The sequence below is a fragment of the Poecile atricapillus genome, chromosome 2, assembly GCF_030490865.1.
Source record: "Poecile atricapillus isolate bPoeAtr1 chromosome 2, bPoeAtr1.hap1, whole genome shotgun sequence".
Classification (NCBI taxonomy): domain Eukaryota; kingdom Metazoa; phylum Chordata; class Aves; order Passeriformes; family Paridae; genus Poecile; species Poecile atricapillus.
Window position 1 is genome coordinate 23,874,172 of NC_081250.1, and position 27,933 is coordinate 23,902,104.

Sequence of the window (27,933 nt, forward strand, 5' to 3'; positions counted from 1 at the left end):
CCCTTCCCTTCCCTTCCCTTCCCTTCCCTTCCCTTCCCTTCCCTTCCCTTCCCTTCCCTTCCCTTCCCTTCCCTTCCCTTCCCTTCCCTTCCCTTCCCTTCCCTTCCCTTCCCTTCCCTTCCCTTCCCTTCCCTTCCCTTCCCTTCCCTTCCCTTCCCTTCCCTTCCCTTCCCTTCCCTTCCCTTCCCTTCCCTTCCCTCTTGTGATCTTCCCACCATTCCTCCTTCCTATCACAGCTGCCACACTTTCTCAAACTTGTTGGATTTTCTTGGGCTCCCCTGAATGGCAGAAGTTGGTAGGGGACAGGATGCTTACCCCAGTGTGGAAGGATCTGGAAGATAAAGACCTGTTCTAAACATTTTTTCCTCATTTATTTTGCTTCTAAGGGCTTTCTGCATTTGGCTGTATCTTTCAGACACACTTGGAAAGGGCTTCAAATGGAATCTAGTTTTTTTTCAGTGTCCCAGCCTGCTGTTTAGAATAGAGATCCAGAATTTTCGAATGTACTTGGAATTTTCTGTACTTTTAGGTACAGCTTGTGGATAGGACTAAGCGTGACAGACTTAAAGGGCTTGAAAAGTGATTGAAAACTAAGTTTTGAATTTAATTTGATTTGATAAATCAGTGTACAAAAAATCAGCAAGCTGAAGTTAAAGAAGAAAGTGTTGCTCTAAGGCAAATATATGAAAGATGCCAAACACAGTTTTTATTTTTTCCCAGATAAGTATTTGTCTTGAATTTGCAAGACATCCTTATGCCATTAGTAATAAGATGAAAAAATGTTATATAGAAGCTACTTTTTAGCCTTACAATATAAAAGCTGTAGCTTGATGAAGGTATCAGTGTTGACATTGGACAGTACTTTCCTAAATAAGAACATGTTATATTTGGTTGGGGTATGCTATTGTAATGAGGTACTCTAGAAGCCCTGCCCTAATAGTTGTACATTTAATTGTATCTGAGTCACAAGATCCTCTGTGAACAGCAGTTTGTACTTTGTCCTGGAACACAGCACATAGCCTGAGGAGATACATACATATTATCTTTTTAGGTGGAGCAGGATTTCCAACATGCTGGTATTTGCATTTCATGTTTAACTGAACTGCGATACAGATTTATACTCGAATTATATACTCCTTAGATGTCTTGTCCTTTATTTGTATTCTTTGCTCCTTGTCTGTTGTATATTTACCACAGATTCTAATCAACAAATGATCCTCTGCTTTTTTTTCTCATTATTTTATGACACAGCACAACTGTCATTTTCCATTGCAAGGCTGCATCAGTTTAATTTCTTATCCTTAAAATCTGTCTATTAAGTGTTTGGAAACTTTTGCCACAGTTCTGTCTCTTTCTACAAAAGAAAAGGCAGTCTCCACAGAAAGGCAGTGACAGAAGCTCTTTTGGAAGAGCTGGGCTCATTTCATACACTCATGAGTCTTTATGAAGAACTACTTGTTGAGAAAAGCATTTCTGTACAAACTGACATGCACTTTTATATTGTCAACCAGTGTTAAGATTGGGTACTGAACACTGAAGTTTCTAGGAGATGCCTATGAGCAACATTCTGAAGTTTTTTGTGTGTGAATAGAGAATATACTCAAAAATACATCATGACTGACTGTTCAAGGGCATTAAAAAAAAAATACTTGGTTGGATGTAAAAGTATTCTCAATACAAACATTTATCTACCTAGAAAGTAGCTTCTATTAATCAGGAAGCCTTTTGCAGGACACAGCATTGAGGAAACAGTCCCCCTTGAAATGTACAAGTCACATGGGACATGATCAATTTGCACATCAGTCAGAAAGTTAATGTTCACTAGCATTAGCTCCTTTCCCTTTCTCCTTCTCGCTGTCCCAGCATAGTTCCCAGAAACTCCTGCCATGTCCTGTGGGAAGCGGTTGGCCTCTAGCTCCCAGAAAGAGGTATGATGTAAATGTAGGACCATACTGGTGACAGATTTCCAAAGGAATTGTGCTAACACTGAAGAAAGTCCATAGAAAATACCTGATTGTATTTTAGCTGAGTAAAGCAAAAAATAATAAAAAAAGAATAAAGCTACTTTGAGAAGTGTTTTAATCGGAGATCATAAAACAATGAGGCGTCCTCTTTTCAAGACTCAGTTTTCTACAGATAAAGCATGGAGGTACATGCAAAGTATTGTGCTTGTATTTTGCCATCATATGTTGCTTAGCTAGCCATGCATGTTTAAGGAGGTGTTTAATGGAAGCATACATTCCTGTTACAATAACATGAACTGATTGTGTTGTAACTGCTAGTGTTGTTTTTGCTGATATTTACCTACTAATCATTTCTCTCCCCAGATCACAGAATCACAGCATGTCAGGCTGGAAAGCACCTCTTGAGATCATCTGGTCCAACTCTTGCACAAAGCAGCATCTTAGGAAAATCTCATTCCCTATCTATTATACCAATTAATCTTTGTAATATAAAATGATATTGACTTTCTTTAAAACATATGTATAGTTTACACTGGACACTGAACAGTCATGCTTAAGCAAGCAAACTAAAGAACCCCATCTTATTTTAAGGAGGACGACCTGGTTCCTCAGATAAGGACTTTTCTTCTTGGAATTTTAATCACTGTCCATGAAGAATAAAATATACTCCTGGGCAACCAAGATAATCCCAGCATTCTAGCCTCTCTAACATGTGTTTGAAACCCTCCCACCATCTGTCACTATAGATAAGTATGTATATCAAGACTGACACTGGGTGCATCTGATCAATAGAGAAGCAGGTGGATGATGACACCATAGAAATGTAGTTGCTTTGCAAAGTTTTACTATGATTAGTAAATATTAATGTGTGTTTGTTAAGCAGCAGTAAGTGAAATGTGCACCTGAATGCCTGTCCTGCTTTGAACAGGATGCCTCATGTGCACGAATAAAAGAACTACTCTGTAATTCTAAGCTTTGTATCCCAGCTTGTCTCCTTATATGGCATGGTCCAGTGCAAAATTTAGTACAAAGGTCAACTACAGAAGATTGGCTGGGACTGCATCCAGTTGGGTTTATAATATCTCCAAAGATGGAGACTCCAGGGCAGAAGTCTGTGACCACCTTGACAGTATAAAAGGTTTTTCTTTAATGATGAACATTGGTAACATCTCCCTGAGGCATTTCTTCTTCAGATCCCAGCTCTCTCAACTCACCATTGTATGTCAGATGATCCTCATCATTGTTGTGGGTCTTTGCTGGATTGCTCTGGTGTCTTGTACTGGAGAGCCCAGCACTGAGTGGACTCAGCACTCCAGGTTTGGCTTCAGCAGTGCAGAGGGGAAGGGTCGTCTCCCTCAGCCTGCTGCAGTGCTTCTTCTAATGCTGCCAAAGCCTCCTTGATCTTGCTGCAGTCTTAAAGGACTGTGGAATATAGACTGATGGCCTGTAAGAAGGGATTAATATTTCAAAGCTATAATGAAGTGTGAGTTGAAGCATTCCCATATGAGCAGTGGGGAAAGCTGATATTCAGTACTCTTATGAATTGCTTTTAAGATATTAGTAAGAAAGACTAAGTACTACACACCACCTTGTGATATGGTACAAGTGCCTGAAGGTGCTGTGACTGCTGTTACTGTTCCTACACTTCAGACTTCCAGAGCTATCACTTATCTTCTCTACCTTTGATCTCAAAGTCCACAGCTTCACTTCATCAAAGAAAGTCATTCTTGACCTTCATCAGCAGGCAGGCAAATGAAATGGCAAAAACCTCCACCGAAAGGAATTGGGGGAAAAAAAAGAGACAAGATTTTAAAAATTCCTTCCTGTCCCATTTCACACTGCTTTCTCTTTATCCCCATCTCATATTTGAACTACCCAGTGTATGCATCATCTAGTTCAATGGACACACACTCCATTGGTTTTGGTAAAATTCGGAATAGATTTTACATCAATAAATAAAAGCTTATCAATCTCTTTTGAATGTTGTGGTACCAGTGAGAAAGAGACAAGTGTACAATATGCAAAGGTTTTCTTTGTCATCCATTAAGCTTCTGTGACATTTCAGAATTGTTTTTTCCTTATAGTTTATTTTTTTATACTTCCACCAAATGGATTTCCCCACCGAAAGTAGCTCAATGCACTGTGCAAATTTTGGAAGAACAGTAAAGAATGAGCACAGTTTCAATAGGAATTTATGCCAGTGTATTTTTGGTTAACAGTCAGTAATACACAAGACACAATGAAACAAAACAGATGAGAACAATATATTATAAGCAGAAGATGACTTGCCTGTGTTTGCCCTCTGTCTATTTCAATAACATATTCCGATCTGTGGAGCTGGTTCTGCTGCCATAGCTAGAATAATTTTTTAAGCCAGTTTTTCTTCTTTCTATAGTAAAATAAATTTCCCTTCCTGTTGAGATTTTCTCTGTAAATTTTTGTTGTAAGTGGAGAGTAGGAATGTGGCAGCCACAACTTGCATACAGGGCCTCTAGGGGACACTTTACTTGCAACAGGCAGGTTTTTTTTTTTTATTTACAAACCTAATGATGGGTGTCCTTTCCAGTGAAAATGCATGGACCCACAGAACTATTAGGCATTATGTGATGCATAAACAAAATTGTTTTATTAAATTTACAGTTCTTTTTACAGGCACTTTTCAGAAGTTCAAGACTGTTAAGGTGGACTTTTGTATTGGGGTACTGAAGTCATCACACATTATTGACAAATGGCTTAATCCAAAACAATTTGCTCATCTGTTATTGAGACACGAGCACAGATTCAGAAACAAAATGTTTTGGGACCTTCAAAATGCACTTAGGCATGGGCTTAAGTGAGCTTAAAAGAATGTAGAATGGAACTGATACTGACCCGACTTCTTTTGTTTTTCCCCCATAAAAGCTTAAAAAATGTAAACAACTGGCAGTTTTAAATACAGAGGGTCCAGAGGTGGAGAAACTACTTTATCTTAATTTATCTGCATTTCCTGTAGCTAGCCCTGTGGCCTGCAGTGACATCCAATGGTCTCAAGCACTTCAGAAATCAGCACACTCCCTTCAGAGCAATTAAAATTATCGCTCCAGCAAGAAGAAGAGGAGAAAAGAGAGTGAAAATCAGACTTTGTAAATCCCAAAGAGCTGTCTTGATTTGAAATACACATGAAGTCAGCTCTGACTGAACAATGGAGAAATTTATGGGGAACTCTAAACTTCTCTGTCTTTCAGAGTTCTGCCCAAATGTTTCTACTTAGAGACTCTGCCTGATGCCTTCATGTCAGATGCTATTTCTTAGGGAGAAAATCTGGTGAATACACTATTTTTGAGACTACTTGCATATCTGGGCTTCATGTGCTGACTCTGTGAAGTGCCAAATCCTATATTCCTCACATGCACTGGTGCAGTTGTTTTTTTCCCTTTTTTTTCAGCCTCACAAGATCAGAATGCTCACTTAAAACCATGCTATTTTCCCTTGTCTTTGAAAGATGGAGACAGGAAGAATGTTTAGTAAATATGGATTAAAGAGGTTATTTTTAATTTGTGCAAATTATTTTTCATAATAGAGAGTGCTTTGAATAATACCATACAGCCTGTCTTAAAGGATGGACACACTGTATCCTTTCTCATTACTCACAGTAATGATTTTCTGCACAATTAACTGTTCCTGAAGTAACTTTTTTTTCGTTTAGATTAATTCAGTTCATATTTCCTCTTTTCCCTGACTGCAGCTGACACTAACTAATAGCTGACCCTGTGGAAATAATAGTGAATTTTCCTGCAGGATTCAGAAGCCAGCTAACAGAAGCTTCTAGAAGAGTATTCTTCTATTTGCAAAGGGACTTGTAGCACACTGTTCAAACAGAGTAAGATTGGCTTCATTTGCACTGGAGAATTGTTTTAATGTACAAATAGCCTGAACTTTCTGCAGCTTTTGAAAAAAAGTTGAATATTACTTACTCTCCTAGTCAATAAGAAGCAGGCTATTCAGCAACAAATAGAAAACCAGTTCAAATGCAAAGGAAACAGAATTCAATGAGGACACATTATTCTGAATAATATATGTATGTACAGTTTTGTAACTGCCTGACAGATCTGTTTCTATGCTTGAAAATTATGTCACATTAAATTACTTAAAAGAATGACTTTATTCTAAACCCCAAATGTATTTTGCAATCTGACATACTGCATTTATCACTTTTCATGCCAGTATGGACGTCTTCTCTTGTGAAAGTCAACCCAAATATAAAACCTATTTGCTATTTTTTATTATTTTTTAAATAAAAAAAGCATGGACAGCATCTTGGACCAGAATCCTTGTGCCCCTGCCAATTGTTTTTTAAAAAAAGGTTTTATAGTGCATTTTTTAAGCTATCCCTTTGTCTGTCCATTCACTAATAAGGAAAAAAAAAAGTAATTCAAACTATCCATATGTTCCAAGGAATTATTACTTTAATAAAAGAAAAAAGAATTAAGAAATGGGCAATTTGGAGCACCCCAAGGAAGGGGATTGTCACTCTGAAGAGAAACTACTATTTTAAAACAAGGTGGCATAAGCCTTTGCTACTCTTGGAGTTGTTGGCATTTCCTTCAATATATTATAAAGAAGAAGCAGCAGCTTTGGCATTTTCAGATGCTTTGATTTCCTCTTCCTGTATCTTCATATACATCTAGGAAAGAACATACACATAGATACATATAACACTTGTCCACAATGCTGTTTTTATTTTCTTTAAAAGAACTGTTGCAAACATGTAAGCAAAGCAGCAGCTCTAAATACAATTCTTCAGCCTGAATAAGGTCTCTGGGGACATATTTGCAACACAGTGATTTTTTGACTAAATTTTTAGTATGCATACTATGTCTAGCTTTTAAAGGACAGCACAGGTTTGAGCCATAAATAACATAATGGCTAATATGGAATCCTGCATTGCTGCTCTTTCTGTACAGATATTTCCAAGCTGCTCATATTGTATAACAATAATGTACCTGATAAAGGGTGGTGGTAACCATGGACTGAGCCAGTGCAGTCCAGAGTACAACCCTGTGCTGAAATGAATGGAAAGGCTTTGCATCCTTACTGCTCTTTAACAGCTGGCAGAGCAGAAATTTGTGAAACTGTTAATGATTGATATGAGAGAAACAATATGGATCAGAGGAGGGGATGATGATGTAAAATTATCTTCATTTGGAGTGAAAATTAAACTTAAGTTACAAACAGTTTTTAGTGCAACACTTATGAGCACTAAGTGCTTATCTGTAAAAGGTGTCTAAACCTCTTGCTCATTAGTTTTGGCAAATATATTTGGATTTCTTCTTTATAAGGAAGAACCTGTTCAGTTTGCCAAAGGATTCATATTTAGTTTAAAAAAAATGTCCAAGGGCGAGAAAAGAATCAAACCAAAATGGCTTAAAAGAATCTGCTTAATGAAAAACTGAAGAAAGTGACAATCCTGTAACTCCCTGTGAGTGTGGAGCCCAGAGATGGAGCAGAACAGTTTCCTTAAAATCTGATTTTGTTTTTCCTTTGATTCTATGGAGGAGCAGAGGAGGTGAGTCTGCAAAAGACTGTTGTGAAAAGCAACTAATGGAAGCATATGAATGTAAAAGTGCAAAGCCAGCTACCATCTTCCCTCATGTTTTGACTGAAATTAAGTTATAGGTCTGTCAGTCCAAACCCAAAAGATTTAAAGAATTTAATTATTTTCCAGTAGTATTTCTACCTTTTAAGAGCTGTGCCACATCTAAAATTTTGTAATTATTTAGACTCAAAGGCATATGTACATGTGTGGATGAAAGGATAAAAAGACTGATAAAAGCATGATGAAAAGTGGAAAAAACTATTCCCAGGTGTTAGGCATTGGCTAGTCTGCAAATTTGCTGGTACTGTCACTAGGATTCCTAAGAGCAAGAGAGAGAACACCAGCTAATTCTGGTGAAGTTAAGAATTTGAAAGATTCTCAAATTTTAAATCTAATAATTAAATATTGATTTTGACTGATTTTGTTTTACATATTACATATTTATTTTAATAAATTTGTGAAATCACAGCAGTTCCATTAAGAAGCACTGGGAATAAGAATAAAATGACCACTTAACTAACAAATCTGCTTGGCTATCTGTTCTTTTGCTTTGTACAAAGAGAGATTCCTGTCATAAACACAGTGCAGGCAAGTTTTTATCATTTTTCCAGTGAATATTGCTGATTATTATACAGATGACTGCATGATGAGTCTGTGGGATTTATCCACAAGTAATCATTACTTTGCACTACAGGAGTTTGCAATTACTTTCCCAGCTTCATTCTCTGTTCTGTGGTGCTATGTTTCTCCCTTATACTGAAATGGAAGCATCCTGCTGTAAGGACCAGTATTGACTTAAGTCATCCTTATTTATTTATTGCTCAGAGTGCTCATTCTCAGCAGGTCAGGAATTAGAAAATTCATGAATGTGGTCCTCATAATCTGAGTAGTTTGCCCAGTATCATGCTTAGCAGATTTTGTGCTATTAGTGAAAACTTTTTCCTGTTTCCTTTTCAAAATATGAAATATGAAAAGAGCAGCAAAACTGGTTTATGCAAATGAGTCCTTTACAAGTGCAGAATATGTTTTGCAACGTTTAAGTTGAAATCTGAACTGCCACAAAGTTCAAGTTACCTTTTTGTTGCATTTATTCCTTTTTTCAGAGAGGTCATGTATCAGTGAGAAAGTTGAGAAGGAAGACGTGTAAGAGGAAGAGTAAGAAAATACATACTTTATGAATGGTATTTTTTACATCTGGCTTTAAAAATCTTAGGGTTCAAAGTGAAAAATTCCAAGCAGAACAAAAACATCATTTGCAATTCAGTGTTGATTTCTCACTGACCAGCTTGTTTTGACAAGCATGGCTGCATGTTTACATACATAACTTGGACACACAGTTGAAGACATAACCTAAGATATAACAAAATGTTTTGTAGGTTAAGTATTGCATTCTAATGCAGTCACATAAACATTGTGATTACTCAGCCAACTGATTATCATATTGTTAAGAGTGTGTATTTTTTCTTTTCAATTATAAAAGAAACAGAACACATTAAAAATCCATGGAAAATGAGATATAATAGGCTTGTTACCAAATAAAGTCTTGTGTGCTGTTCTTAATTTGTAAGAAAGATTATATTCACAATAGATTTATGGCAGCTATACCACAATTACAGAAACTCTAGTGTATTCATCCTTCTTATGCCAGGAAGTGATATACAATAGGTGATTTGAACAAAACCAGGTCTATGAGACATAAGCACAACATGCTGTGGCCTTCCTGGTATTTAACTCAGCGAAAGTGTTTCTGTGGAGTTCCCAGCCAGAGCACCACACAACAAGAATTCTTTTGCTATAGAGACACTGCTTACTCAAGTACTAGTCTGTTAGTATTTCAGTGACTATTTTAACAACCACTGATAATTATTCAGCTGACCATTTTCAACATTGCAAAAAACCCCACCCTAACTCTACTTGGCACATGGCTGAGGGGTCTGGAGGCCATGCTACCAATTAAATTTCTTTGATGGAATATTTAACCAATTCAGTAGGAAGTGCTGATGTTTCAGTGCCCTATTAAATTAAGTGGGAATTTTCATTTGAAGCTGTGTTTGAAGATCTTACCTTTTGTTTTTTACACTTTAACAAAACTGGTGTAACAAAACACAGACTGGAGACTAGAGGAAAAGTGGGGGATTGGAGAGTAAATGGTGGAGGAATTAAGGTATCTTTCCTTCCATAACCCTCTCAGTGGAATCCAAAAACAGCCACCAAAATGTGAGTTGTTCTGGATGCAAAAGTATTTGTCTTCCAGCTACCATGTGAGTGAACACAGTCTGTAACTTACTGTTGGTGGTCTTGTTGTGGCTGCTCAGGAATGTGCCGAATAACTTCATAAACCGTACTTAGCATATCCTGGCCTGTGACAAAGTCAGGGCCAGGAGCAGATTGACTTGAAACCTAAAACCAACAAAGTATATTCCTACTGTAAGTACAAATATGAAAAGATTCAACAGAAATGAAACTGTTAATGTAACTTCTAATTTTTTAAACTTTATGTCAAAGTTTTGCTTGTGGATTGAACAGGTAATCTCTGCTAGTTTATGTTTCATTTTGGGTAAGTTCTCATCACATAAATAGGAAGGCAAGTAATAGTTTTAAATTCATTTAGCCCCTTAACAGATTTAGGATGCAGCTTTTGCATTTAATACAGGAAGTATTTTATATTAATATATAAGTTAAGAAAGGAACACTTAATAAAGTGAAAAGGAGGAGAGCAGACAGAAAAAAAGCAGTAAATATTCAGGGCACAGGTTCAGTGTAAAATTACCAATGACCTGTCAAAGAGAGAGAAATGCATGGAATTTCCATAAATCAAGTAATATTGATTGTTCAGCATGTTAAGTATATTAATTTCCTCTTGTGTCAGGACAACAGATTTACCTAGACTCCACATCCATAAGGAATTACGAGTCTTTCTGCCTATACCCAACCTTCAGTTCTTCATTATCTCCACTTTCTTATTTTCCCCTTTCTCTGCTGACTAAAATGAATCAGTGGATCAAATGCTGACTTTATCTGCAATGCTATACAAGTGAAAAGCTGAACATAAACCAGTGGAGCTTCTCCTGCTCCTTGAAATTTTACTGGAAATTATAGTAGATTTCATTGCTTGTGCATCCATCCTGTCACTCTTCTCTCACTGTTCTCTCCCTCCTGACCCACTAAGGCTAGCCATGATCCTGCAAGAATGTGATATGTTGATATGATCAGCTTAAGGGATTTAGAATCATAGAAGGTTTGGGTTGGAAGTCCCTAAAGATCCAGTTCCAACCCCTCTGCCATAGGCAGGGACATCTTTCACTAGACCCGGTTGTTTGAAGCCCAATCTGACTCTTAACACTTCCAGAGATGTTGCATCTGCAACTGAGGCAACTTCTAGTTGCCTCACCATCCTCACAGTAAAGAATTTACTTAATCTAAATGTGCCCTCTTCAGTATAATATCGCAGTGTGCTTAAAGCTGTAATGATATAGGGCCTGATCTCTAAAATTAATAAGCCTCTTACTGGCACAAACTGTAATAGAAGCAGTTCAGCTTTTCCAAAAATCTTTTATCTCTGCTGCTGTAAAAGTCTTTCCTCTCCACCAACATTTGTGGCAGCACTTTAGCCCTATAAATGTGTATTTCAAACATCTAACTCCATCAGAGAAGATAAAAATTAATCTATGACTGATTTTTTACATCATACGAGTACTAATCATAAAAATAAATCAGGTGTGAAAATGTGACCCTGTGACCATGCTTTAAGAGCTCTCCCGTACCTGACCAGACTGATGCTCTTCAAAGGTACAAGATTACATTGTTGGAAATTTTCCCAAGCAGAGGGAAAGTCTTTCTTCTATTTCCTCCCAGTTTTACCATTGCCCCTAAATTTCATGGCCTTTTTGATTTTTTTTCTTTGTCCTTTTACACCATATCAGAAGGATCTCCAACTGCTATGCAGTAGTGTCAGCAAAGACACAATGCAAGGAAGCAGCAAAGGTTGCAGGATTTTTTTCTGCTAGCAAAATTTCTTTGCTTAACTCCTCTCCACAATACATGAAACAAAAAAAAAAAATAAAAAAAAAAAATTGTGAAATGCAGCTGAGACTTACCTTACATTTACACTTTAGATAATCCCCTGAGACCTTTCTGCACTGCCAGTGCTGAATGTTGCATGAGCAGAAATATTAGGGTCAAGGGAGAAAATGGCATCCCAATAGTACACTTGCCTGTGTGACACAAGTGGTTCAGTGCTACCCAATTACCAAACAATACTAATATTATTTTAATATTCTTTTAATATAGGGTAGTTGAATGGAGATTGCTGTCTTTAGAGCTTGGTTATTCCTTACTTCACTATGTTTATTATGAAGTACTGAACTATAACACAGGAAAGAGCAAGCACTGGGTAAACAATAGCCATGAATATGGTGTCATACAGACCTCCATAAAAAGCAAACCTACAGAAGGACTCTGATACAGATATTTAGTATACCTAGAGAAATAGAAGAGAAACAGCCTGTTTATGATGTAAAATCACATACCCTAGAACCACTGGTAAGATCTGGAAAAGTGATGAACTCATATATCCCAAAATCATCCAAAGCACTTTCATGTCCTGAAGTTAGAACAAAGATTAAAAAAAGAGATGTAATATGAACCTGGAAAATAATGAATGGCAAGGTATTTTTTTCTAATTTTTAAAACACCCAAACACTGTTTATGTGATCTACTTTAGACCACTTCCCTGCCAAGCTCCTAAACTGGTGGGGGCAAGGCAGGACAGCTGCGGAGCTGGTGTGCTGATTTTGACGGACCTTCTGTGCTCAAGTGAATGTCCTACCTTCCTAAGCTTCATATACGTCCCTATCCTTCTGCATGTAGCAGTTTATGGTCTGCTCTGATGCTTTGGTAGAAAGGAATGGGAATAAAAGAGATATCTTTCCAAAGGATGGCTGGTCTCTTGCATCTCCTGCCTAGGATCATGAGGGAAGAATTGTGGAGGGAAAAGAGGCAGGGAAAAAAACCACTCTGGGTCCTGGTAAAACTGAGAAAAAGCAGTACAGAATATGGTAGAAGGTTATATATGTATACTGCAATGTCATTAACTCATTATTTTGATAACAATTGATGTCATGAATATTTTCACTTAAAATCCTCCCATGGTGTATTACCTCTTACTGCTAGTCCAGAATAACACTGATTTAAGTCATATTGGTGACAACAGTGGAATACAGGTACTCCAATCCCAGAATACCAGGATTAAAAGGTAGAATTCAAGACAACAGTACATACTGCTATGAGCTCCAGGCATGAGCTAAACCCACGCTGACTTCTCATTTAGGTCTTATCTTAATTAAGCTATCATAGAGGTGTGCAACCCAACATAAAAACATACTTTTCTTCCTTTCCCTTTATTTTTTTTTTCAGTATGTGGGGATGCTGTTTTTCTTTTCCAGGAATGGACTTTGACATTATATCACACTTATTTCATTACCATTACCTGAAAATGCCTGTGCCTTTCTGTAATCAGCCTCTGTCCTAGAAAACATAAACATGTTTCTCAGTTTGACATCATAAGCCAAGGAAAAAAAAAATAATATGATAAAATGCACTTCTCTGGATGGAAAGTACTTTTATATTTAAGATGAATTATTTTTCTACCTGCTCTGTAGCTTCTGTTGTATCACTGAAAAGAAGAATAAGAAAAAATTATTGGTTTTGCTTCAATGGTCCAAAAGAAGAGCCAAGCTGTGCTTAACTTTTACATACCTTTATGTGGCCGATATCTTTTCCATAGAAATAAAAAGACCATAGCTAGGATCAAAAATAATGAAATTCCTGTTATTACTGCAAGAGAAGACAAAGATTTTCCTTTCTGGGCCAGCTTTTCCAACCCTGTGACAAAGAAGATGAGTACTGTATTTAGTTCCTTGTTCTTTACTATGTGCTACAATGACACAGAAAAATGCACTTTTAAAAATTACTCTGAAGCTAGTAAACCTGCATAGAGATACAAAACATGCAAAATGTGGGTCTTGTGAATGGGTAATATTTATTTTTCCCCACAGATCTCCTGAATTGAAAAATCCATGAAAAGACTTCAAAGGAGATTTGTTCTTCCTAGAGCCAAATGAAAGTCAGTAAGTGTAATCAAAAAATTACAGCATCACAAAAAGAAGATGCATATTATAACTTGAGGTATAGAGACATTGAACTACCAAAAAAAAAAAAGGGTGAGGGAGCAACTTGTGCTAGATTGGAGGAAAATCCTCCTAGTAGTAGCAGCTATAGAGCAGGAGAGGACAAAAGATCCATTAGACTTTTTCTAAAGATTTTTAGATCACTGACAGTCTGGTTGTTTATCAAACCACATCAGAAACCAATAAATTATCACAGAATCACAGAATCAGTTAGGCTGCAAAAGACCTCTGAGACCATCAAGTCCAACCTATGACCAAAGATCAACATGGCACTAAGTTCCATGTCCAGTCTTTCCTTAAACACCTCCAAGGATGGTGACTCCACCACATTTGCATTCATTTCTAAACATATTCAAAATAGTTCTTTCCTTTGCTCAGGTCTTTTGCTAGGATATGCATTAGCAGGACTTTTCCAGCAGGATTTTCTGATACAACACAAACACAAATTGCATATAATTACATACGAAAAAGCACAATGGAAACATTTGTAGTGAATTGGCAAAGACAAGAATGTGAAACCTGTATCCCACATAATGTCCAAAAGCCCCTTTACTATATTCTTAGCAAGACCTAAATTTCGATACATATTCTAAGAATGACTTCCTTTTTCTGGGGCTGAGGCTCCACTCAGATGTTACACTTTCTAGCAATGAAGTTACATTCTTACCTACAGACATAACAACAACTGTGAAGTGAGTTTCATCTCGTTTCCCAGTCACATTGTTGAAAGCACAGCACATGTAATCTATTGTCTTCTGGGCCACTTGGTCAGACACAACTTCCAGATGGGGTCCATACTTGATTACTTGAGTGTTATTGTCATCCCTTTGAATCCATGAATAAGTATTTGGTGGATTTGAATCTGCTGAGCAGGCAAACAGTACAACTTCCCCCACGTCAACTGTAAACACTGCTCCTATATTCAGACCTTTGTCTGATTTGACTCTAAGTCCATAAGGCCCATCTGCATTGGAAAAAAAAGGGAAATCAAATTAGAAAATTAAAATCAATGTATATGATTAAAATTTAATCAGAAATGTATCTCTAAAGTTAGAATATTCTAAGTTAGACTAGCCTTTAGCATGGCTAGCATTCAGTCATTTCAATGAAAAGGCTTTCAGTTCAATAACTGGATCTGTGCTAGGCTTAGCTCAGGCTACACACACTTAATACTGGTCTAATTGTTGTTTAAAGAAAAAGCATGGTCTAGGTATTTCTCAGCATGATAAAAAGAATAAAAACTGAAATCAGGTGGATTTCTATGAAATAAAAGAGCATGTCTTCTTCAGGATCATATTTGATTTTCTATTTCAGTGCCAAACTTACTGGCATAAGTAATTTCCCTACAAATTTAGAAGTGAACAAATTTGCCTTGTAACGTTACCTCCACTGCAATAATTTACAGTATAATAACTATTTAGGGAACTAGCTTACAGATATAAGATTGAGTGGGATGTGCCTCAGATAAGTTCAGAACAATTTTTCCATAAATGACTGCTAGAATAAACTGTAACTTTTCCCCCATTGTAGTAGGTTTGTACCACTAAGTAATACTTTAAATAATTAGAGAATACTTTAATTAAATAATTTAAAATACTTAAATAATTACTACTGTAATTATGCTTTTTTCAAGTGCAAGTTCTTGTGCTGAAAGTTGTTTTTCTGAATATAGTTAGAAGAAGCATATGTTGCTCTATAGTCATGTGTTCATTACATAAAAAATTGAGCAGATGAGTATTTTTAGTATAACCTGCATAGAAAATGAGAAGAGAAACAATATACTTAAAACTGGAAGGGATGTAGGAGGTAGGCAGAAGAATCCTTTGTTCCATGGGATTCTTGCCTTTGTCACTGGAAGCGAATTTAATTCTGTTTAATAACTGGCAAGTCCAGATGCATCAATAAAGTTTCTTAAAACTCTTGTTCTTTTTTATTAACTGTAAACAATTGATCTACTTCCCAATACATTTTCTGTGCCATAGTGTTTTGTATATTACTAATATTGCATAAAATGCAATATATTTGACTGCAATATTAGAAGAATATTTCTCATGCAGTTTTTACTGGAACATTTCAGATCGTTGGGGCTTTTACATCTTTACATGTTAAAATTATTTTTAGAGTTATTTAAGTATAGAAATTAATGTAGAGAATATAATAATCAAAGTGTGCCTTATTAAATAACTTTTTCTAGTTAAAAAAAAACCCAAAAACAGAAAACCAAACCCTAATCATTTTAATGTTAATTCCCTGAGGACTTATATGAATAATCAAAAATTTACAGAGCCAAAGAAGAAAATATGTGGAATATCTTTTTGGTAGGATCCTTGAATTCAGTAGTCTCATACAAAATGGTGTAGCACAAAATGGGCACAATACTGTGCCCATTGCAGGCAGTGGAATCTAGTAATATTTCCACCTTTGTATATCCACTTGTATATTTCAGACTTTATTTCCCACCAGGAAATTCAGGACAGTGTTAGAACATTCTCTAATACACACTTCTATTTAGTCTTTGTCTTTTTTAATGAAACTCATTATTTTTCAAGAACACCTAAGCCACCAGCATACAGCACAATCCATTTTGTGTGCACCTCTCTGTTTTTTTGTGTTTGTTCAGGCTTAGACAAGAGACTATAGACCACCACACATGACCTCCATTGAGTCTGCTTTTAGGTAAATGTCCATATCTCACAATATAAACTTGCCAATCTTTTAATTTTCTCTACTTATTTCCTAGTGGTAATTGTTTTGCTGTCTCATTTTAAGGAATGGCCAACATCATGCATAATTACTTGGGAAATGAAATACAAATTCACTTCAGCATGAATCAGTGCTGTTCCCACCTACATTGCAGTGGCCACTCTGAAGAATCATGGCTTTTCTTTAAGTTCTAGATTCTGGGCTCCTTTCTCACAGGCTCTGCAGTTCCTGTCACTTGCTTTATTGTCTCCAAGAATCAGTTGATCCTGTAATGACCATTAGTGTGAAGTACAGACCTATATCCCACTATTTTGGCATGGCTGGCCTCACTTCAGCTGCATGTTTCTGTGGAAGGGGAGCTTTTCACAGGGGCCTACCTCTTACAGGTATTTACTTCCCTTTTTTTTAGATCTGAAATGAGAAGGGATGTACCTGTCTTTGACATTTTTCATAAATGAAATAAAGCCCCTCACAAATTATTTATAGGCAGGAACATTTTTTTTTTTTTTTTTTTTTTAACTTTTCAAAGCAATTTAGTGGTTCTTCCAATCCAGTTCTACATTCTTAGGAGAATTAGCTTTTATTTTCATGGATAATATGACTTTGACATGTGTTAACAGGGATTAATGGCAAGAAGAGCTGAGTGGTTTCCATGTCCCCCTTACTGTAGTGGGTGGTTTGCCACAGTCTGCAAAAGAATCAGAACGGAGTTCTGCTTTTCATCAGTAACATAACTGTGCAGCATAAAGAGATAACAGTGAGAACTGTATTTTAATGACTGCTGCAAGTTGAAAGAAATCATTATACAAACACTGACACACGTTGGCTGGGGAAGTAAGTTTGAAAAAAGCAGAGAGGTTATCTTAAGAAATTGCCAAATTTTGGCAAAATCTGGAGAGTGGCACTCCATGCTGAAATCAACACAAGGATTGGGGAATCCTTCTGCTTTGCCCAGAATTTTGCCCCTCCTGAGCATCATGCACATCAGGGTCCCTAAACAATGGGTAACTGACAGATATACACAGCTTCAAGGATGATTCTGAAAAGCAGGAGATTAACCATTCTCTCCCTAGTACTAAGTATATTCTATTTTTTGGAAGGCTTGAGGAAGAAAATCCCACTTAGTCTGCTGAGTTCAACTCCATCAACACAGTACAACACAGTACAGCGGTGTCTGCTGCAGCCTACAGGAGAGCAGCTTCTTTCAGGCTTGAAATAATTTGTTTCTGAGCCACATGACTGCAATAGCCATGTTCCAGGCTGCATTATCATCATAATTAATGGAGAAGTGGGATAATATTAATAAGACTTGAATTAAAAACCCACTTTTCATACTCAGGAAAAACACACAATGACAGTCTTCGTGGATCCCTCAGCTCTAGTTTCCCTCTCCAGTATTCTCTACAGAAAACTGCCTCTTGCCTTAGTAAAACCAGTTAACTAAATGACGTGTAAAATAATAAATCAATCCTTCTGAGTTACAATTTACTGCTCTGTGGGAGTATTTCCAATTGCTCCTATCACTACGAGACAGTTACAGTTTCCAAGCAGATGGCAGGTATTTACCGTGAGTGACCTTTTCTTTATCACCTCCAGTAACTCCCCCATGGCAATGACATATGGCAGAGAGAGATCCTCGGGCCTGCTCTGGATTGTTATTGACAACAAGGAGCTGGGAGACAAAGTACTTCTGCAGGCAGAGGTTGAACCAAATTAGCTGACTTCATATAGCTCAGGAAGACCCCAATTCCCATCATTGACTTGGATATAGAGAATACCACAGATATTTGCAGTCTTTCAGAGTTGCATTGTTTGCTCTTAATATTTTTTTTTCAGATTTTGTATTATGCACAAATCATACCCACAGATCTGATGACTGATATTCTGAAAATGCATATACAATAATATTTACACACATGGGGAAAAAGTTAATCTCAAGGTTTTTGATAGAGCTGTATATCACAACCATTTAATCAGCAAAAGATTCAAGAAATGTGGATACTTAAGTTGCTTTGAGATTTTAAAATTCTGGTAAACAATAGGTCAAAACCAGGTTTCTAGTTTAGAACTTGGAAAGATTTTTCAAATTTACTTACAAAAATGTGTGTAATTAAGTGAGGAAGAAGGGAGGAAGCAGTACCAGAGCTGGGACTGAAGGGCACACATGTCAGAGCAAGTGTCCTGTCTGTGCCATCAGTGCTTTGGAGACAATCCCATGTGTAACAGGTCAGAAATTCAGGCTGTGCAACAGAGTTGTCTGAAAGGTAGCAAGAGTGGCAGATATTTTTCTAGCCTGACCTGACTTTATTGCATGGAAAGAAGGCTGTCAGGCTGGATACAGCTGGCTGCCTAGTTCTGTGTAGGTATTCTTTGAGGACAGACCTGTACAAGGCAAATTCACAGCTCATTAAAGTGAGAAATGAAGTAGAGGAACAGCATTTATACACCTTCAGGTCTCACTCTTAGCACTTCAAGCACATAAATGAGCTGAGATTGTGACTACAAAAGCAGGTATATAAAAATGTAGTACCTTGTTGAAAGAATGTGTTGTTTTTGGTTTTTTTAAATACAGTAATGACAAATTAAAGCTCTATCAATGCTGGTTATTTCCTAGTTTATAATAACTCCTCTGTCTAATGAAATGGAAGCTCAATTAATATTTTCCCTGTTTAGGACTCTTTTCAACTGCTTCTTCAAGTCTGCACTGCTGTCAATTTTATAAGCTACACATAAGCTTATATTAGCTCGTATCTAACAATGTCCCTGTTAATCTTTGCTAACTTAGGCAGTCTTTTTCTCTTCTCCTGGTGCAGTGTAGAGACCACCCCCTGCCCCCCATCCTTTAGGTGCAAGTCATCTCCTTATCCAAATTTTCCAAATTATAACAAAAAACCCCAAACAACTAGAAGCATAGATAATCAGAGATGAAAGGAGATTAAAGGAGAAGGAGGAAAATATGAGAGCTAGAGATGAAGGAGATGTAGGTTCTGAATATGTTGGTAGTGCAGTCACAACAAGTTGAGCATGGGCGGCCTACCAGCTGCCAGAGCCTGGAGAAAGCAGGAATGCACACCAGCCCTTGGCTGGACAGGAATCCAGTTCCAGTCCTTGCAGTGTTCCTTCCAGACTGGGCCACTGGGTAAACTGGCTGGATCTGAACAGGACTGGTGACAAAGTAGGTCCTGGCCTTTCAAATTTCAGCTCTCCTCTGAGAAGGATAATTCAACCCCTGAGGACACGAGGATTAGAGCATAATAGCAGGTCACGTACGTGTAGCATGTGCTACTTGAAAATTGAGGAGGCACTGGGAATTTCTGACGTGGACCAAAATGAGAAGGCCCTAAGATTTATCGTATAATTGTTGAATGGTGATTAAATCAATCTTTTGTTTCCTCCAACTCAATTAATTACTCAGGTGCCTTCATTTTCAGTCAAAATATCTGGCTACCTTATGGTTTATTCTTCTGTAAAAAATGGTCTATATGCAACCCTTGCTCCCTCATGTTTCCTGTTTGATGTGGAATGCAATCACTTCTTTCAGCTCTAATTTTGCTAAGCCTGACTCAGGTCTCTGTGTCTCTTCTCCATTCCTGTCTTTCTTTTTTTCCAGTTCAAGATCAGCATTCTGGGATCTGCAGGGACTGCATGAAGTACATGTGGTGTTATCTTCTGTGTGCCATTAGCATTCCCCTTGTTTCCTCATTGGAAATCCATTGACCACTCCCCTAGAATTAAGTATGTCTTTTTCATGTCTGAATCACGCTGTTAGTTCATAGATATCTTGTGATAGCTCAATCACCTAAGCTCAGTGCCTTGATATTATCTAATCAATCTTGATCTTATCAGCAGAAGTTCATGTTTTTTATTCTCTGAAAGGGCATGCCCTTTTACTTTTTTATAGCAAATTTCATCCCAGCTCTATTACTCTGTCAAGGTCATTGAGTCCTCCTATTTAATGTCATAAATGAACTTCATTGAGATATTCCCTATCTTCTTTCTGGTGCCATTAATGGAAGTATTAAAAAGGACTGGACTTGAAATGATCTTGAGGAAATCCACTAATTCCAGTCCTTCAGCGTGGTACTTCCCGTGTTTAGCTTTTTGATACTGTTTGATGTCTCCATTTATAACAATATTTTAATGTAAAATGATCTTATTATTTTTTACCTTTGAGTCACATCTGAAGACATCTGAGGAAGTCTTGAAGTTTCTATTTGAATTCTGCAGATGAGACTGATCTTCACATCTATACAACACCGAATAATTTTTTTATCCCGTTTTAAGTTAGAGCTATTACAAACAAACTCATTCTGAATGCAAGCTCACATACAATATTGACTCAACTGTTTTCTGCCTGTTTTCTTAGTTGGAGGCATGCCTTCCAGCAAAATCATTCATACAAAGATAATAATGAATATTTCATACTCACAATATATGGTTGGTGCAATTATCTCACTTTCCATTGCACTGACAGGGTTAGATACCAGACAGCTGTAATTCCCAATGTCTTCTTTTACTACAGGAACAATTAGAAATGTAGCATTGTTTGATGAAAAAGTATAATTAGGGCCAGCATGAAGACGCTTCCCATTTTTCATCCACTGGTAAGCTACCCTTGTACCTCTATCCACAGTACATGTTAGGGTAATATTCCCTACATACTCCACTACTCCTGAAGATGGTTCAGTATGTACGGTTGGCTTTGTGACTGGAACTGTAAAATAAACACATATGAAGAGTTGTTAAAGCGACAAGCCATTATATTACAGTCTTCAAGGTCAAGACCATTCAAATAGCAATCATCATTCTCTCTGGAAATTACTAATACTTCTAATTTTATCTCTTGCAGTTAAAGGTTAAAAAAATAATTTTCTCAGCCATATTTTCAGCTGGTGACTGTAAGAATTGTTATGGGACATAAATAAAACCAGATGTCATTCATCTCATTCCTTCCAAGCCTAACAGTTACAGGGTTCCCTCTGTATAATCCATAAATTACAGAAGCCTCTTGTCATCCTTTTAGATAATTCTTTCCCATTTCCACTTTTTTTTTTTTTTTTTTTTTTTTTTAAGTTCCTAATAAAAAGAGCGAACTCTAAAGAGGGAAATTCAATACTTTATGAATTCAGATCTGGGCTTCTTTTACAGACACAGGGCTACAGTCATCAGCAAAAATTAATGGCTTCTCTTTGATACAGGAAGTAAAGTTGTTCAGAGGAAAATACTATTTGAAATTCAAAGCATCCTCATGATAGCACAACAGAAACTTATAAAATCTTATTTTTTTAGAAGTCTGTCTAATTTCATATTAAATGTTTTTATACTTCTTCAGTTTTTTACTTATGATATAGAAACATCAGTAAATATATTAACTTTGCATAAAGATTACATATTTTAGTATTCCCTCCAGCAGCAGTAGAAAACAACGTAACTTAATTATTAGCATTTATTCATGTATGGTTGCATAAAATGAGACACCACTGTAATTGGATACTAAGAACCAGGACTTCAAAACTATTATAATTTTATTTTTAAAATGAAGATACTATCTTTTACTAACTTACCATCAACAGCTACTTGAATCTTTTCACTTGCAGCTATGGTCCCATTTCCATGGACATTGACTTTTACAATGTAGTTGCCTTCATCACTGAGATGCAATGGATTAATCCTCAAAGATGCATTTGGTGGTACAAGGGTGAATTTGTGCTGGTATTCCAAGTCTGGAACTACTCTTTGATTTACAGAGCCAAGCAAGTATTTTGGGTTACTTTGAGACCTCTCAAAAAGCCAAATTATCTGGATTTCAGAAGCTGTAGCATTGAAATCATAGTCAACAGAAAGATGAAGTGGTTGCCCCTCAATACCATGGATAGTATGAGATGGTACTGTCAGTTTTAAGGCAGAACAAATCCCTGCACAAAAATGAAAGAACAAACAAATAAACAAACCCAAAACACAAATGGAAAGCCCAGGAAACTCAAATGAGAAATTCTCACAGTGAAAAAACTCTCAAGGCTAAAATGTACAGTTTTTGCATGGTAATAGCTAATTAAGACTAAATTCAAGAAACAATACAAAGCTTGCAAAAGTCAAGTATTCCAGTCTTAGGGAGTTGGCAGAATTCAGCTTTGCTGTAAATATTCACAAAAGTGAAATTTTCAACCACATGATTATACTATTTTCCAAGAATTCTGTTTCTGTTATGGTGCAAAAAGGCCGCTCCACATCCATTTTCCATACGTTTTTTAAAATAATTTTTCCTTGTGCTGGCCTAAGACATATTTATAAAACACTATTAAAGATTTAGTCTTGGGACTAAGTGATTGATTTGCACACTAACTTTTCCACGGTGCTCATGAGAACAGCAACAATGTAAAGAATTGGCATTAATGAACAGATCTCACAACATCATTTTAACTGATAGGACTTTAGAGATGAAGAATTTAAGCCCAGAGAAAATGAACAGCAAAATTACAGACTCATTTTGGATGATCAATTTGAAATATTAAGGACACAGTTTTTCAAAATACATATGAAAACATATTAGTATGTTCAAGATGCAACTCCAACTGACTCAAGTTGCAGGTTTGATTGCTCAGATTTGTGCTCAATACTGCTGGAAAGCATGCTGCAAGTCTTAAAACACCCTAGGAAAAAGGCAACCTCTTATAAGTAAAAAATGTAAAAACTATGATTTATGTAACCCATCTGCTACTGCCTGAGAACACACTGAGAATGCACTGCCCTCAACATGCAGTCCTTCCACCATGCACCATCTATTCTTTTCCTGCTAATGATCATTTTTGGTTGGACTTGATGAACCTTGAGGTCCCTCAAACCTGAGATTCTCTGATTCTTGACATGCTTCCAGACACCTGTAATGAAAAAGTAACTTCTCAGCTGATGTACATGGAATGTGTTTCTACCTGGGTGGGTAGGGAAGGGCAGAAGGAGCAACGTATGAAAAATATGTGACTGTGCTCATTAATACAATGCAGAGTTAACTTTGTTTCTTAAATTTCCTTCTTTCATATCATTATTCTTTACAACAGTAGTCAGTAAAGGTTCATTTATGTCTAATTTCCTAAGTTATGTGACAGAAAAAAAAATCAATTCAGTAGCATAATGTGGTATCTGTACATGTATTTTGAGTTAGAATCATCAAATTTCAGTGCACAGTTGTTTTCCACGAGGCAATTGCAAAGAAAACTTGTTGGGCACGAGGGTGGGGGACACAAAAAGGGGGAAATGGTTACAGATGATGCAGTAATGCCAGTAATTAATGTCAGAGGTACTCGGGAAGGGCATGCAAAGTAGCAGAGCAGAGATGGAGTGTGAAGTGGACTGGCTCATGGGTAGCCAGCAATGCTGTACAGAATCCACCCCAAAAAAGTAATTTTGTGTCTGGCTTCCTTTTTCATGAAGCTGAGCAATATTACACTCAGCTAAAGACAGCTCACAGCATTTCTGAGGTCATGGCAGGGAAGCCAAAGGAAAATGCTGCAGAATACTAACAGGGAAATCTACAAAAAGACAGTGAAATCCTTTGACAGAAAGTCTGGCAAGCCCTCATTAATGGGGGCTAAGGAGGAAGCAGGCAGAGGGCTTCAGGCTACATGGACTTTAATTTGCAAAGGACTGGTTGGGGCTCAGCTGAGATAGGATGAAAACAGGGTGAAAAAAAGAAGAGGAAGAGTGTAGAAAAATGTGGAATGGCTTAATTGGAGGATACATAGGACACAGATTTTTGCATGCTTAACTTTCTAGATGAAAAACCTAAAATGGATGATGCACATCAAATGGAAGCCTGCTCCCCTACCCTTTTTTAACAGTAATTGTAACCTGCTGTTCTTGCAATTTTTTAACACTGCACAACTCTTCAAGGCTTGCTAGACTCTGGTTAACAGGACATTAAGTATTTTATTGGTTGTTCTAACATTTCTCAGACATCAATATGCTCCCTGACAATAACACAGTACAAATCAGATTTAAACTGCTGTTGTCCACTTGAAAAAGAGAGTAACTCCTCAACAGAATCCTTCATGAAATATTTAATGCTGGAGATCTATTTCACATAACCTACCAATTATAAAACCACCCGTTTCAATTTTTAGATCAACTGGAATAAAGTCAGAACCATCTCTCAAATAGATAGACCTGTAATTAAAAGATCTGTCCATATACTTACTCACTCTTGAAGTAAGATGCTGTTCAGTTTTTGGGTTTATTTAGCTGTCAGTAGGTGATTGTGCTGTGGGACAACATGTCAATAGCAAAAGCAGTGCAATCATAAAATATGGAAAACAAATAATATTTCTCATAGACCTGTTTGTACAAAAAACTTAGCATAACCTAAGCCAGTCTTGTGAGCGCTAAGAAAACTGGAACCACCAGTATGGAAGGTAACAGCATAATATTGAAAAGAGAATCAGGGCTGGAAAACTTACTTTCTTTGCAGCTAAAAACTGTTGGAATAGAAAATGCAAATTAACTTTGTTCCACTTGATTCACAGGGAAAATTGCCTCTGTGTAATGTCACAGAAAGATATTTTGATCTGCAATTAAGGAAATTCTTTAAGCTAGGACCAGAGGTGGTGAGGGCAGAAACCCCATTTTCCCCTCAGTCCCTTCAGGAGTGGCTTTGGATAACTCCAGTTCCTGTTGCTCTCTCTGGATTTCCTGGGGTGATTTTGTGGAGTGCCAACATCCCACAGGAGCTTCCCCATGGCTGGTAGGGCAAGGGAGAAGGCAGGCTGAAACCGGGGCAAATTATTAGATAATGGTGTTCTGTCAAAGGCAAGTGTTTTACAGGAGCAGTGATGAAAGTATTCTGGCCTCAGCAGAGATAATATCTTCTGCAATCTGGAATATTCTTTATTGAGAGGGTTATTCTCTTCACCAAAAGTGTTGTCAGGCATTGGAATGGGACACCCAGGGAAGTGGTAGAGTCACCCTCCCTGGGGGGGCACTTCAAAGATGTGTAGATGTGGCACTCATGCTTCAATGGTGGAATTGGCAGTGTTAGGTTTATGGCTGCACTTGATACTCTTCAGGGTCTTCCCCAGCCTAAAGGGTTCTATGATTCACTTGTAGTAGACTAATTTTGATTTTTAATTTAAACTGGAGACTGTTACGACTAATCCTTGAATTAATGTTAACAGCAAAATCAAGCCTTTTTGTCAAACTAAATTCATATTTATCAGGCCCAAATTCCATAAAATTTAAGCCTATCCCTGCAGCTTTACAAATATAATACACCTTTTTCCAATATGATGTCATTCCAAAACCTAATTTTTGTATCATGATCGTAAGGGCTGAACCACAATGACCTCCATTTGGAGCTCAGTGATCTGTGCTTTGCTTCCATCTCACTTTGCTATCACCAGTATTAGCAAGCACAACAGAATTGTTGTTGACATAAAACAAGGGCTGCAGTTTTAGTTTAAATAAAAAACTATGACATAACTTTTGAGTTTATGGCATAAACTGAAACCTGCCTAGCGAGGTTTTAGCATTTTCTGAATTTAACATGCACATCTCCTTGACAAAGTGAGTTTGGATTCTCAACTGCTTTTCACCAGAGTGTTTATTTAGCTCTTCAGCTCTCCTGAACTTGGTGCAAAATGTCACTAGATCAGTGAAATATTTTTTTCCCTTTTTACAAGTATGTTTATGTGTGGGAAAAACCCCAAACCTGAACAACCCAGATGTAATGGTCCAGGAAAGCTGCAATTTCTATACCTCCATTTATATAATGGAAAACTTGGGCATACTCTTCCCTGGATTGGGATTTTTGCCCAAGATAAAAGTTCCACTGAGCTTTGTTACAGGGTTTAATTTTATTTGCTGAGGTAAATGCCTTCAGTGGCCTTTGTGTCATGTCTCCAATGCACCTGATTCCCATCATGATATGAAATATGAGCAGCACATTTCCCTTACTAGAGAATGTGTATATCTGGGTAAGGATGTAAGACTTCCTGGTGAATAAACCTGCACGCTAAAGCATTCTGCTTGCATGACAATAACTCTTGTAGGATTTAATTGAAAAGTATCCAGTAAAGTGGTAAAGTAGATAAAGCATAAAGTCACTGTTTTTTATTGACCAAATAATTTTCATTTTTAAAGAAGAGATCCAACAACCATCATATAAAACATCAATCATTATGAAGCCAAAAGTCTTGGAAAAGTATAAAGCTCAAAATCAAGGGAACTAAGTGACTTTATAAGCCGGAACTGTGAGTTCACAATGAAGATAAAAGTTGTTCCTATACATGAATGATTAGAGGTTGCACTATATTTATACTATTATATATTTCTTCTGTTGACATTTACAAAAACAAATACAGCAAAAGGTAATTACAGTAGTTTGCAGAAATAGGTTTATCTAACATTTGATCACAGGATATTTCTGTCAAAGTAGATAGAACAACTATTTTTTATCTACTGCATGGGTAACAAATACACACTTACAAAAACTGCACCCAGACACCAAACAAATGCACTATTAATGGGGAGATATTCTTCAGTTGACTAAAAGCTCAATTCAGTTTCAATACCAATTACATTTAGATATTACATATAAATTAATCATAAAGAAGTGAAAAATAATGTATCACTGGTGTCTCAATACATTTTTAAAGAAGTATGTAACAGCTTCTGTATAATCTTTAGCTTCTAAGCCAGCCAAAGCTTCTGTCCAGCCTTACTTGTTAAAAAGAATGCACAATGTATATGTTCCTCAATAAAATGTAACAATTAAAATTGATTAAATGTATTTTATCAATACCCATGTTTTTTATATGTAGATTATGTATATTTAATAAATGCCAAGTTTTACACGGAGATTGTGTATAGCATTCATTTTTGTTCAGCTGCTAAAACTTTAGCTTCACTCACAAAACAAGGCGCCACTACCTAATGAAAAACTTTTAGGCTACCTTCCTGAAATCAAACATCTGACAATACAACAGAAATATCTTTAAATTTATAAAGATAAATCTTACAGAATCAATTAACATTTCCACAATGACAATCAAATATAATTCATACTGTATCTTACCTACAAGCAGAAAATACAGTTTGCACTGTAAGTCCCAAAATAAGTTGGCTAAAGGGCTCCATGAAAGCATCCTGTCCCACACAAATGCCACCTTCTCTGCACTAAGCCAGGGCTTGGACCTGCAGCTGCTGGTTTATTTGCTAAGGAAATCAGCAATGAGTTAACAGGTCCTATCCTGTCCCCTGCCTTATGTGATTTGAATATGTGTATACAAAGAACAAAGGAGTGGAGCACCTGTTAGATGAGGACCCATCTTCATTGCCTCTGACTTTATCATAACCCTTCCCCGGCAGTCACAGCAAATATGACACAGAATGTAATAAATGGGGCACACAATACAAAGTACATTTAATTAATAGGAGTAAGTAAACGCACCAAGTGAACAGGTTACACAGTTACTAACTTCCTTTAGTTACAGTTTCATAAAAAATACTGTGATGC

At 36.9% G+C, this 27,933-nt stretch overlaps 1 protein-coding gene across 3 annotated transcripts; it reads right to left on the reverse strand.

The window, feature by feature from the left end:
- Positions 1-1,579: 1,579 nt before the first annotated feature.
- HEPACAM2 (HEPACAM family member 2) lies at positions 1,580-27,662 on the reverse strand. Of its 3 annotated transcripts, none has more exons than XM_058833126.1 (11): positions 27,497-27,662; positions 21,995-22,345; positions 20,860-21,144; positions 14,395-14,691; positions 13,297-13,422; positions 13,189-13,213; positions 13,028-13,065; positions 12,069-12,142; positions 9,827-9,939; positions 3,645-6,627; positions 1,580-3,408 (listed from the first exon to the last, which is right to left on the reverse strand). In XM_058833126.1, the coding sequence occupies exons 1-10, from the start codon at positions 27,552-27,554 to the stop codon at positions 6,618-6,620; spliced, it is 1,377 nt and encodes a 458-aa protein (XP_058689109.1). In that variant the 5' UTR covers positions 27,555-27,662; the 3' UTR covers positions 1,580-3,408; positions 3,645-6,617. The 3 variants fall into 3 exon arrangements, with proteins under 3 accessions (XP_058689109.1, XP_058689107.1, XP_058689108.1); XM_058833124.1 differs by having other exon boundaries at positions 27,493-27,662; XM_058833125.1 differs by lacking the exons at positions 1,580-3,408; positions 3,645-6,627 and having other exon boundaries at positions 9,823-9,939; positions 27,493-27,662.
- Positions 27,663-27,933: the final 271 nt, after the last annotated feature.

Excerpts from the sequence above, each read along its gene's own strand:
- HEPACAM2 (XM_058833124.1), bottom strand. The coding sequence starts at position 27,562 with ATGCTTTCATGGAGCCCTTTAGCCAACTTATTTTGGGACTTACAGTGC. Across the intron at positions 22,346-27,492 it reads ACTGTATTTTCTGCTTGTAG|GGATTTGTTCTGCCTTAAAA; the intron begins GTAAGATACAGT and ends ATTTTTGTGCAG. Across the intron at positions 14,692-20,859 it reads AATTGCACCAACCATATATT|ATGGGCCTTATGGACTTAGA; the intron begins GTGAGTATGAAA and ends TTTCCAATGCAG.